At 47.7% G+C, this 13219-nt stretch overlaps 1 protein-coding gene across 1 annotated transcript in view; it reads left to right on the forward strand.

Moving 5' to 3' along the window:
- Positions 1 to 13219, forward strand: part of MBIP (MAP3K12 binding inhibitory protein 1) — an 83947-nt gene that overhangs the window by 22776 nt on the left and 47952 nt on the right. Inside the window, exon 2 of the mRNA XM_063947855.1 lies at positions 8742 to 8838. Coding sequence (XP_063803925.1) covers positions 8742 to 8838 — 97 coding nt within the window. The remainder of the gene's footprint in view (positions 1 to 8741; positions 8839 to 13219) is intronic.

A 13219-nucleotide genomic window follows, 5' to 3' on the forward strand; every position in this document is an offset into this window, starting at 1 on the left:
CACTATCAGTTTCAGACGCTGCCGTTTGGATTGTCCACGGCACCCCGGGTCTTTACCAAGGTAATGGCCGAAATGATGATTCTTCTTCGAAGAAAAGGCGTCTTAATTATCCCTTACTTGGACGATCTCCTGATAAGGGCAAAGTCCAGGGAACAGTTGGAGGTCGGAGTAGCACTATCTCGGATACTGCTACAACAGCACGGGTGGATTCTAAATATTCCAAAATCGCAGCTGATCCCGACGACACGTCTGCTGTGCCTAGGGATGATTCTGGACACAGTCCAGAAAAAGGTGTTTCTCCCGGAAGAGAAAGCCAGGGAGTTATCCGAGCTAGTCAGGAACCTCCTAAAACCAGGAAAAGTGTCAGTGCATCATTGCACAAGGGTCCTGGTAAAAATGGTGGCTTCCTACGAAGCAATTCCATTCGGCAGATTTCACGCAAGAACTTTTCAGTGGGATCTGCTGGACAAATGGTCCGGATCGCATCTTCAGATGCATCAGCGGATAACCCTATATCCAAGGACAAGGGTGTCTCTCCTGTGGTGGTTACAGAGTGCTCATCTTCTAGAGGGCCGCAGATTCGGCATTCAGGATTGGATGCTGGTGACCACGGAGGCCAGCCCGAGAGGCTGGGGAGCAGTCACACAAGGAAAAAATTTCCAGGGAGTGTGATCAAGTCTGGAGACTTTTCTCCACATAAATATACTGGAGCTAAGGGTAATTTTATAATGCTCTAAGCTTAGCAAGACCTCTGCTTCAAGGTCAGCCGGTATTGATCCAGTGGGAAAAACATCACGGCAGTCGCCCACGTAAACAGACAGGGCGGCTCAAGAAGCAGGAGGGCAATGGCAAAAACTGCAAGGACTTTTCGCTGGGCGGAAAATCATGTGATAGCACTGTCAGCAGTGTTTCATTCCGGGAATGGAAACTGGGAAGCAGACTTCCTCAGCAGGCACGACCTCCACCCGGGAGAGTGGAAACTTCATCGGGAAGTTTTTCTACATGATTGTAAACCGTTGGGAAATACCAAAGGTGGACATGATGGCGTCCCGTCTGAACAAAAAACGGGACAGGTATTGCGCCAGGTCAAGAGACCCTCAGGCAATAGCTGTGGACGTTCTGGTAACACCGTGGGTGTACCAGTCGGTGTATGTGTTCCCTCCTCTGCTTCTCATACCTAAGGTACTGAGAATTATAAGACGTAGAGGAGTAAGAACTATACTCATGGCTCCGGATTGGCCAAGAAGGACTTGGTACCCGGAACTTCAAGAGATGCTCACAGAGGACTTATGGCCTCTGCCGCTAAGAAGGGACTTGCTTCAGCAAGTACCATGTCTGTTCCAAGACTTACCGCAGCTGCGTTTGACGGCATGGCGGTGGAACGCCGGATCCTAAGGGAAAAAGGCATTCCGGAAGAGGTCATTCCTACCCTGGTCAAAGCCAGGAAGGAGGTGACCGCACAACATTATCACCACATGTGGCGAAAATATGTTGCGTGGTGTGAGGCCAGGAAGGCCCCACGAAGAAATTTCAACTCGGTCGATTCCTGCATTTCCTGCAAACAGGAGTGTCTATGGGCCTCAAATTGGGGTCCATTAAGGTTCAAAATTCGGCCCTGTCGATTTTCTTCCAGAAAGAATTGGCTTCAGTTCCTGAAGTCCAGAAGTTTGTCAAGGGAGTATTGCATATACAACCCCCTTTTGTGCCTCCAGTGGCACTGTGGGATCTCAACGTAGTTCTGGGATTCCTCAAATCACATTGGTTTAAAACCAGTCAAATCTGTGGATTTGAAGCATCTCACATGAAAAGTGACCATGCTCTTGGCCCTGGCCTGGGCCAGGCGAGTGTCAAATTGGTGGTTTTTTTCTCAAAAAAGCCCATATCTGTTTGTCCATTCGGACAGGGCAGAGCTGCGGACTCGTCCCCAGTTCTCTCCCTAAGGTGGTGTCAGTGTTTCACCTGAACCAGCTTATTGTGGTGCCTTGCGCCTACTAGGGACTTGGAGGACTCCAAGTTGCTAGATGTTGTCAGGGCCCTGAAAATATAGGTTCCAGGACGGCTGGAGTCAGGAAAACTGACTTGCTGTTATCCTGTATGCACCCAACAAACGGGGTGCTCTTGCTTCTAAGCAGACTATTGCTAGTTGGATGTGTAATACAATTCAGCTTGCACATTCTGTGGCAGGCCTGCCACAGCCAAAATATGTAAATGCCCATTCCACAAGGAAGGTGGGCTCATCTTGGGCAGCTGCCCGAGGGGTCTCGGCTTTACAACTTTGCCGAGCGGCTACTTAGTCAGGGGCAAACACGTTTGTAAAATCCTACAAATTTGATACCCTGGCTAAGGAGGACCTGGAGTTCTCTCATTCGGTGCTGCAGAGTCATCCGCACTCTCCCGCCCGTTTGGGAGCTTTGGTATAATCCCCATGGTCCTTTCAGGAACCCCAGCATCCACTAGGACGATAGAGAAAATAAGAATTTACTTACCGATAATTCTATTTCTCGGAGTCCGTAGTGGATGCTGGGCGCCCATCCCAAGTGCGGATTATCTGCAATACTTGTACATAGTTACAAAAATCGGGTTATTATTGTTGTGAGCCATCTTTTCAGAGGCTCCGCTGTTATCATACTGTTAACTGGGTTCAGATCACAGGTTGTACAGTGTGATTGGTGTGGCTGGTATGAGTCTTACCCGGGATTCAAAATCCTTCCTTATTGTGTACGCTCGTCCGGGCACAGTATCCTAACTGAGGCTTGGAGGAGGGTCATAGGGGGAGGAGCCAGTGCACACCACCTGATCCTAAAGCTTTACTTTTTGTGCCCTGTCTCCTGCGGAGCCGCTATTCCCCATGGTCCTTTCAGGAACCCCAGCATCCACTACGGACTCCGAGAAATAGAATTATCGGTAAGTAAATTCTTATTTTCCATAAGACCCACCTGGACTAACTCAGCGTCTCCTGTTCCTGGGAATGTTACTGGATACAGCGTCCAAAAAAGTCTTCCTCCCCGAAGACAAAGCGAGAATGCTTCAGGACATGGTCCAAATGATCTTCCGACCTACAAGAATATCCATCCATCCATCTTTGCATAAAATTGTTGGGGAAGATGGTAGCCTCATACGAGACGATTCAGTATGGAGGGTTCCATGCGAGAACTTTTCAGTTGGATCTCCTGAGCAAGTGGTCCCTATCACATCTTCAAATGCACCGAATAATACGCATGTCGCTTCAAGCCAGGATTTCTCCCGACCCCCCCCCCCCCCCCCCCCCCGTGGTGGCTACAGTCCTCCAACCTACTGGAAGGTCGAAGATTCGGGATCCAGGATTTGAACATCCTCACGACGGATGCGAGGATGGGGAGCTATTACCCAAGGGGCCCAGTTCCAGGGCAGGTGGTCAGCCCACGAATCCCTACTTCCTATCAACATTCTAGAACTTCGGCCGATCTACAATGCTCTGCTTCAGGTCTCTCCTTTGCTCAGGTATCGGGTGATCCAGGTTCAGTCGGACAGTGCCACGGAGATGGCTTACTTAAATCGACAAGGAGGAACAAAAAGCAGAGTCTGCATGCGAGAGGGGTCAAAGATACTCCTCTGGGCGGAAAGAAACGCAAGAGTCTTGTCCGCCATTTTCATTCCAGGGGTGGACAACTGGGAAGTGGACTCGGAGTCGTCACGATCCCCACCCGGGTGAGTGGGGTCTCTACCAGCAGATTTTTCAACAGATCATCGATGTGTGGGGTTGCCCACAGATAGACTTGATGGCCTCTCGGCTCAACAAGAAGCTTCCCTGGGACCCTCAAGCGAGCTTAATAGACGCACTGACGTCTCCTTGGCCTTATTGGTCGGTTTACCTGTTTCCTCCGATTCAGTTACTCCCGCGGGTGCTCAAACGAATCCGGAATCGGGGGCTCCAGGCAATTCTGATAGCCCTGGATTGGCCTCGGAGGGCGTGGTACCCAGACCTTCTGAACATGTTCGTGGCGCACCCTTGGCCTCTGCCACTGAGAAGATTTTCTACAACAAGGGCCTTTCATCTACCCGGACTTACGGCATCTTTGTTTAACTGCTTGGAAGTCGAGCGGAACATCTTAGCTCGGAAAGGCCTTTTCAAGAAGGTTATTTCAACCATGGTCCAGGCCAGAAAGCCGGTAACATCTAAACACTATCATCCTATCTGGAGGAGATATGTCTCCTGGTGTGATGAACGCACATTTCCGCCGGCGAAGTTCCATTTAGGACGTCTTTTACGTTTCATGCAGGCTGGTGTGGATAAGGGCTTGCGTCTGGGGTCCCTCAAGTTCCAGATCTCGGCCCTCTCCATTTTCTTCCAGAAAAGTTGACTGTGTTGCCAGAGGTTCAGACTTTCTTGCAACGAGTTCTCCACATACACCCTCAGTTTGTGCCACCCTCTGAACCCTGGGTCCTGAATGTGGTGTTAGAATTTCTACAGTCCTCCTGGTTTGAACCTTTGTCGTCTGTGGAAGATAAGTACCTCACGTGTTAGACGGTGGTGTTGCTGGCCCTGGCTTCTGCTAGACGTGTCTCCGAATTGGGGGCTTTATCGTGTAGAAGTCCTTACCTCGTCTTCTACGAGGACAGAGTGGAGCTTAGGACCAGACAGCAGTTGCTGCTGAAGGTTGTCTCTGCATTATACCTGAATCAACCAATCGTCCTGTCTAGTGCTGGCACTTCTGCTCCTCCGGAGTCATTGGATGCTGTGCGAGCTTTGAGGATTTATGTCAAAAACACGGCTCGGATCAGAAAGACTGATTCCTTGTTCGTGCTCTGTGATGCGCAGAAAAAAGGTTGTCTTGCTTCTAAGCAGTCCATTACTCGTTGGTTTAGGCTGACTATCCAACAGACTTATGTGTCGGCAGCCTTACCTGTTCCACAGTGTCTGAAGGCCCACTCTACAAGATCAGTGGTGTCTTCCTAGGCGGCTGCCCGTGCAGTCTCAGCCTTTCAATTATGCCGAGCTGCTACCTGGTCGGGGAAGAACACCTTTGTGACGTTCTACCAGTTTGATACCCTGGCCAAAGAGGATACCCAGTTTGGGCAGGCGGTACTGCAGTAGTCTCCGCCCGTTCTGGATGCTTTGGGACGTCCCCATCATACTAAGTTCACCCCAGTATCCCTTATGGATGCCAGAGGAAACGGGATTTTAATACCTATCGGTAAATCCCTTTCTCGTAGTCCATAAGGGATACTGGGCGCTCGCCTCAATGCGTTGACTTGTCTGCAGGTTTTTTCTTTTACATAAGTTACCTGTTCAGCTGTTCCTGTTTGTTCCAGCCGTTTGCTGGTTGTTTTATGTTATGGTGTGCTGTTGTGTGAATCTCGCCACTCGTTCTGTTCTTTCTCACAAGTATGTCCTTTCTCCTTCAGGCACTATTTTGCTTAACTGCCTGTGGGAGGGGGCATAGAGGGGATGAGCCAGCACACCCAGTGGAAGAAATTTAAAGTGCACAGGCTCCTTTGGACCCCTTCTATACCCCATCGTACTAAGTTCGCCACAGTATCCCTTATGGACTACGAGAAAGGGATTTACCGGTACATATTAAAATCCCATTTTCCCGCTACCCTTGGGAATTTGAGCTAGATGGAAGAGCACATACAATTTTACAGCTGTTGGTCGCACAGCTTTAAGTCAAAGGGGTCTATTTACCAAGCCTTGGAGAGAGATAAAGTACAGCCAGTCAGTTCCTTACTTGCGTGTTATAGGCTGTGTTTGAAAAATGACAGGAGCTGGTTGGTTGGTACTTTATATCCGTCCACTTTATTTCTCTCCAAGGCTTAGTACAGATGCATCCTCAATGTCATGTAGCGCGAGATGCCTGGTGTGAGTAACTTGCCAAGTCCTATGCAACTCTGCTAACGTTGGGTGTCTTTTTATTTTTATTTTATTTTTTATTTATTTTTTTGCCAAAAAGTCCTTTCTCATATATCGATATAACCAGCACAGTCTTTTTGCATGCTATCCATGTTATTTTACGACTAAGTTGCATGTTCATAAAAAGATGCCTGGTGCTAGAAGATTCTCATGCAACGTGGCGTGCCAAGAGGGGCGTGACTGCAGCAAAGATGTATGACTACCTATCTGTATTTAGACCCTATAATTAAGGATAACCGTTAAGCACAATTTACTTAACTTTTTTTTCTGAATAAGAAACTTTTGGCCTATGGGTGCTGATACTGTAGGGCGCTATGATTCCAAAAAGTTTGGTAACCACTGGTGTACAGATGTGTTCTCTTACATCTTTGCTCCGTACGATACAAGTGAGCGCCGCGTGACTTAGTAGCGCAGAGCGACCTTTTTTGAATTTTGTTCCGCGAAAATGTGTCTTAGACGCGCAGTGATGTAATAGGAGGCAGCTTCTGCTGATTAAAATGATATGCACATGCCTGTGTTCTGTGTATCCCAGCAGTCATGGTTGCCGGCAGTCATATGACTGATACCGGAATCCCGGAGCCGGAACACCGACCACTGACACCCCGAAGGTAAGTATCGGGTCTCTGTTAGGGTAAGGGCCGGGTGAGGGGGTGTGTGTGTTTAGGGTTAGGCACTAGAAGAATGAATTAGCCATAGCTGCCTCCCCTCCAAGTCTTAGCCCTAGGTCCCCAATACCAGTGTGCTCCATCCCCCTCCCCAAATGTTAGTCATAGCAGTCACCCCAGACGTGTTAGGATTAGGGGTGTGGACAGAGGAGGGCTAAGATAGTTACTCTGGCGGCATTCTTATGTATAACACCCGTCCAGCCATACTTTCCCTGTTCAATAGAGCAGGGGTTCTGAAACTTGGTCCTTGGTATCAAACGGTTCATGTTTTTCTTGTCTCCTCACGGAATCACAAGTGAAATAATTAGCTCCACCTGTGTATCTTTTAAATATGTAATTGAGTAATGAATACACTTGTGCTTCTGGAAAATGTGAACCGTTTGATGTCCTGAGGAGAGAGTTTGAGAACCACTGCAAAAGAGCATGCTTTGCCATCTTGTGGTTCTCCAGCTGTTGTGATGTCCCAGCATGCCCTGCTACAGTTTTGCTATTGGGGAATACTAAAACTGTGGCAGGGTATGCTGGAATGTGCAGTTTCACAATAGCTGGAAAGCCACAAGTTGGTCAGGCCTGCTATAGCGTTTATAAGCTAATTTTTAGCGCTTGGGATACTGGGTGATAATGACTTATTAGGATAAACTAACACACAGATTCGAATTAAGGTCTCTCAGAACCCTTTCAGACATCAGAACCGGGATATTGCTGGGTCTATCACACTGGCAAATTCCTGGGTCTCTCCTCCGTGATCCTGGTCGGGAGCAGGGTCGCGGACCCGGGGCTTAGGGTGCGTACACACTATGCAATATTGCATATGGTCTGGCTGATATCGGCCGGATACTTACAATATTGTATAGTGTGTACGCTCGATATTTGGTTTGATGCGCACTCCCGCGGGTTGTATGCTGCATCCCACGTGCGATGTTGCTAATGCAGCATGGCCCTGCTCCCCTCCACCCATCTCCCGCCGCCGCTTGTCGCAGCCAGTAATGGCAAGTGTGTATGCACTTGCCAATGTCTGAGTCCCATCACAACCAATGTTACGTCATGCGGACATCTCACTGATGTGTACATTACCTTTGTCCCAGGTCATTTGCATTCAGACATTCCATAATCCCAGGTTGATGTGCATTCACATGCATACACCCAGGATTTTGCTGCATGTCTGAAAGGGGTCTTGGTGTACTTCTAAAAATGACAAGTGGAGAAGTTGCCCATAGCAACCAAGCAGATTTTAGCATTTGTTTATTTAGTACAGTCTAAAGTTATAGCGTAACCCGATTGGCTGCTGTGGGCAAATTGTCAACTAAACATAAGGCCCATATAGACGGGCCGATGTGGGAGAGATGTGTGCTGAGCGAACCGCTCAGCACACATCTCTCCCGCTGCTCAGCAGAGCGCGATCTGTGCTGAGCGTGCGGGGGGAGACGCGGGGGCCGCTCATTTCACCCAGCGGGTGAAGTGAGCGACCCGCTAGATTGGCCTGCATGCAGGCCAATCTAGCAGCAGCGATAGCGAGGCGCGGGGCTGCGCATCGCTATCGCTGTAGGGGGTACACACGGAGCGATAATGCTCAAATTCTAAGCAATCTAGTCAGATTGCTTAGAATATTGCTCAGTGAGTACCCCCCTATAGAGGAGGGTTTTGGCAAGCAATCTACTAACATCAGTTGACAATGAAATGTTCTGTCATTCGCTAATCTTCCTAGCACAATGGAGACTTCTCTCATGCTAGACACCCCGACTTCTGGTATCTCCTTTAGATTTCCAATCTGAATTTCCATTATGGAAATTGTCCTTGCTGGTTCACATTTAGCAAACTAGTTATTATTGGACAATAAATTCAAAGTATGAAGGAAAACTGCTTTCTCCAATGTCGAAAAAGCCAGAAACTTAAAATATTGAGTTTGTTTATTTAAGCACTTGGACCTATCTGCGCTTTTCCACGAAGAACTAACTTGTATTTCCCCTTTAACTAACATCTGCCTTGAATGCTTGATTTTGCTGTCTCCACAATACTCTTCACAGCTCTTCTCTACTGTTGCTTTCAGAATTTCATTTCTGAGTGTCCGAAATCAAAGCTAAGTTTCTTAAGTAGATGTCCGCACGCATGCTGTGTTTGGGTTTTTAACACCGCTGATTCTTACTCCCCCCTCACTCCATTTCTTTTGTCGTGCGTACTCCCTGTAGATCGACAGAAGGATATTGGCATTCATCGAGAGAAAGCAAGCAGAGATCAATGAAAACAACGTCCGGGAGTTCTGCAACGTTATTGATTGTAATCAAGGTAAATGCTCCTACAGTCACTCCAGGTCCCAGTGATCTCTGCTAGAGATATGATGCAAAATGTGCTCTCAGTCTGTTTCATGGCTTTGTACAGCTAGCAGTGCACTTTGATGCATCTTGCAGAGAATAGGTACTGTAGATGAAATTGCCATACACACTAACTTCCTTTCATTTGTGGTGCATATAATAGAAAAGAATGCGTCTAAGCTGGAAAATGAATGCATCCGACCAATATTTCTTTTTCTTTTTTTTTTATTGAATATAACCATGTATCCTGTCGTATAATAAAACTCCTCAGATAAAAATATTGTTTTAATCAAATATAATGTTTTAGCAAATAATTATTTTTGTTTGTTTATGGTGTGTTTTGTGTAGATAAAGTTATAGGTACTATGGTCTTTGCATAGCTTGCAAGGGTCATTCCGTGTCAAATCAGCACACTTTGGGGCAGATGTATTAACCTGGAGATGGCATAAGGAAGTGATAAACCAGTGATATGTGCAAGGTGATAAAGGCACCAGCCAATCAGCTCCAATATGTAAATTAACAGTTAGGATCTGATTGGCTGCTGCCTTTATCACGTTGCACATATCACTGGTTTATCACTTCCTTATGCCTTCTCCAGGTTAATACATCTGCCCCTTTTTTTGTTAACATTTTACATCACCAGCTCAGATTTTGTTAAAATTTGGTATATGGAGAGTATATATGTAGTCTAAAGGTGTGTGTACACACGGTGAGATTTTTTCTTAAGATTTTGACTATATAGTCAAAATCGTAAGAAAAGTTAGTGCAGATCGCAAGGTAAAAGTCACCTTGTGATCCCGATGTGCGGTCCCGCCAGGTCGGCATCGCAAGAAAAGATAGACTGTGCAGGCAAGTCAATCCTTGCTAGATCGGTGTACTATCTAGTTCATCTCACATGTCAATGACATCTCACATAAGCCAAAATCTCACATAAGCCAAAATCGTAAGCACACATAGTACAGATCTCAAGAAAAGTTAGTCAAAATCTGTCCTATCTGGCCTCCGGGGAGTTCAAGGGAAATCGCAAGTAAAAATAGGACATAGCAAGGATCTCACCGTGTGTACACACCCTAAGAAAAATACTGCATATCATTTAAATATCTCATACCGTTTCCAAATTATGGCTATGTAAAGATTTTATTTTTTTTTAATCTGTCAACGCACAACCCGCATATTTTCAAATCGCCATAGCAGCTTTTCTAATTATGCCTTTTCATATGAATTACAACACAATAGGCTTTGTAAGGAATTTTTTTTTCAAAATTCATACTGAAATTTTCGATGAAAATATGCTGGTTGGGTGTTTTTGACAGATTTTTTAAAACTTTACATAGCCATATTTTGGAACAGACATGAGATATTTAAGTAATATTTCTCTGACGTCCTAGTGGATGCTGGGAACTCCGTAAGGACCATGGGGAATAGCGGCTCCGCAGGAGACTGGGCACATCTAAAGAAAGCTTTAGGACTATCTGGTGTGCACTGGCTCCTCCCCCTATGACCCTCCTCCAAGCCTCAGTTAGATTTTTGTGCCCGACCGAGCAGGGTGCAATCTAGGAGGCTCTCCTGAGCTTCTTAGAAAAAGTTAGTTTTAGGTTTTTTATTTTCAGTGAGACCTGCTGGCAACAGGCTCACTGCATCGAGGGACTAAGGGGAGAAGAAGCGAACCTGCCTGCTTGCAGCCAGCTTGGGCTTCTTAGGCTACTGGACACCATTAGCTCCAGAGGGACCGAACACAGGCCCAGCCTCGGAGTCCGGTCCCAGAGCCGCGCCGCCGGCCCCCTTACAGAGCCAGAAGCAAGAAGAGGTCCGGAAAATCGGCGGCAGAAGACATCAGTCTTCACCAAGGTAGCGCACAGCACTGCAGCTGTGCGCCATTGCTCCTCATGCACACCACACACTCCGGTCACTGAGGGTGCAGGGCGCTGGGGGGGGGCGCCCTGAGCAGCAATATAAACACCTTGGCTGGCAAAAATACATCACATATAACCCCCAGGGCTATATGGATGTATATTAACCCCTGCCAGATTCCATAAAAATGCGGGAGAAAGGTCAGCGAAAAAGGGGCGGAGCTATCTCCTTCAGCACACTGGCGCCATTTTTCCCTCACAGCTCCGTTGGAGGGAAGCTCCCTGGCTCTCCCCTGCAGTTAATACACTACAGAAAGGGTTAAAAAGAGAGGGGGGGGGGCACAATTTAGGCGCAGTATACAATATATATGCAGCTATAAGGGAAAACACTTTTTTATAGGTGCTATCCCTGTGATATATAGCGCCCTGGTGTGTGCTGGCATACTCTCCCTCTGTCTCCCCAAAGGGCTTTGTGGGGTCCTGTCCTCTATCAGAGCATTCCCTGTGTGTGTGTTGTGTGTCGGTACGGCTGTGTCGACAGGTATGTGGAGGATAATGAGGTGGAGGCGGAGCGAATGCCTGTAAATATGTTGTCACCCCCTGCGGGGTCGACACCGGTGTGGTTGAACTTATGGAAGGATTACGTGAAAGTGTCAACTCCTTACATAAAAGGTCGACGACACGGAACAGCCGGCTACTCAGCTTGTGCCTGTTCCAGCGTCTCAAATGTCATGGGGGGCTCTAAAATCAACCGCTACCTCAGATAACAGACACAGATGTCGACACGGATACTGACTCCAGTGTCGACATCGATGAGACTGGTGTACCCTCCAAATAGGTCCACCCGTTACAGGATTGAGACAATGAAAAATGTATTACACATTTATGATTATACCCCAGGTACCACATAAAAGGGTATTGTGTTTGGTGAGAGAAAACTATTAGTAGTTTTTCCTGCATCTGAGAAATTAAATGAGGTGTGTGAGGAAGAGTGGTCTTCCCCCGGTAAGAAATTGATAATTTCTACAACGGTTATTGGCAGCGTACCCTTTCCCGCCAGAGGATAGGTCACGCGGGGAAACACCCCATAGGGTAGATACAGCGCTTACACGCTTATCAGAAAAGGTGGCACTACCGTCTCCGGGTACGGCCGCCCTGAAGGAACCTGCTGATAGAAAGCAGGAGGTTACCCTATAAGATATGGTCACACACTAGGGCATTATATTGCGACCAGCCGTTGCTTCGGCATGGATGTGCAGTGCTCCCGCTGCGTGGTCAGATTCCCTGTCGGAAAATAACTATGGATAGGGACAATATTTTGCTGAAAATAGAGCATATAAAAGACGTGGTCTTATACATGCGTGATGCACAGAGGGATATTTGCCGGCTGGCATCAAAAATAAGCGCTAGGTCCATTGCCGCCAGACGGGGGTTATGGACTTGGCAATGGTCAGGCGATGCCGACTCGAATCGGCACATGGAAGTTGCCCTATAAGGGGGTAAAACTGTTTGGGGATAGTTTTTCAGACCTCGTTTCCACAGCTACTGCTGGGAAATTTATTTTTTTGCCACAGGCTACCCCACAACAAAAGAAAGCACCGTATCATCAAGTACAGTCCTTTCGGCCCCAGAAAAGCAAGAGGGCTAGAGGCTCATCCTTTCTGCCGAGAGGCAAAGGTAGAGGAAAAAGCTGCAACACACAGCTAGTTCCCAAGAGCAGAAGTCCTCCCTGCGTCCGGTAGGTCCACAGCATGGTGCTGGGGCTGCTCAGGCGGACCCGGGTACAGTGGGGGCCCGTCTCAGATATTTCAGCGGACAGTGGGCTCTCTCACATGGATCCCTGGGTCCTTCAAGTAGTATCTCAGGGGTACAGGCTGGAGTTCGAGACGTTCTTCCCCCCGCCGTTTCCTAAAATCTGCCTTACCGGCACCTCCCTCTGCCAGGGAGACGGTGTTGGTGGATATTCAACACTATAATCACAACAAGTGATTGTCAAGGTGCCCCTCCTTCAGCAAGGAAGGGGTTACTATTCCACAGTGGTTGTGGTACCGCAACGGTTCGGTGAGACCCATCTTGAAATTAAAATACTTGAACTTTTATATCAGAAGATTCAAGTTCAAGATGGAATCGCTCAGGGCGGTTATTACGAGCCTGGACGAGGGGGATTACAGGGTCTCCCTGGACATCAAGGATGCGTACCTGCATGTCCCCATTTACCCCCCTCACCAGGAGTACCTCAGATATGTGGTACAGGACTGTCACTATCAGTTCCAGATGCGGCCGTTGGAGTTGTCCACGGCACCGAAGGTCTTTACCTAGGTAATGGCCGAAGTGATGATACTCCTTCGCAAGAAGGAAGTTTTTATTATCCCGTACTTGGACGATCTCCTGATAAAGGCGAGGTCCAAAGAACAGTTGGTAGTGGGGGTAGCACTCTCTCGGGAAGTGCTACAACAGCACGACTGGATTCTCAATATTCCAAAGTCACAGCTGGTCCCGACGACA

This window comes from Pseudophryne corroboree, chromosome 12 (genome assembly GCF_028390025.1).
Source record: "Pseudophryne corroboree isolate aPseCor3 chromosome 12, aPseCor3.hap2, whole genome shotgun sequence".
Classification (NCBI taxonomy): domain Eukaryota; kingdom Metazoa; phylum Chordata; class Amphibia; order Anura; family Myobatrachidae; genus Pseudophryne; species Pseudophryne corroboree.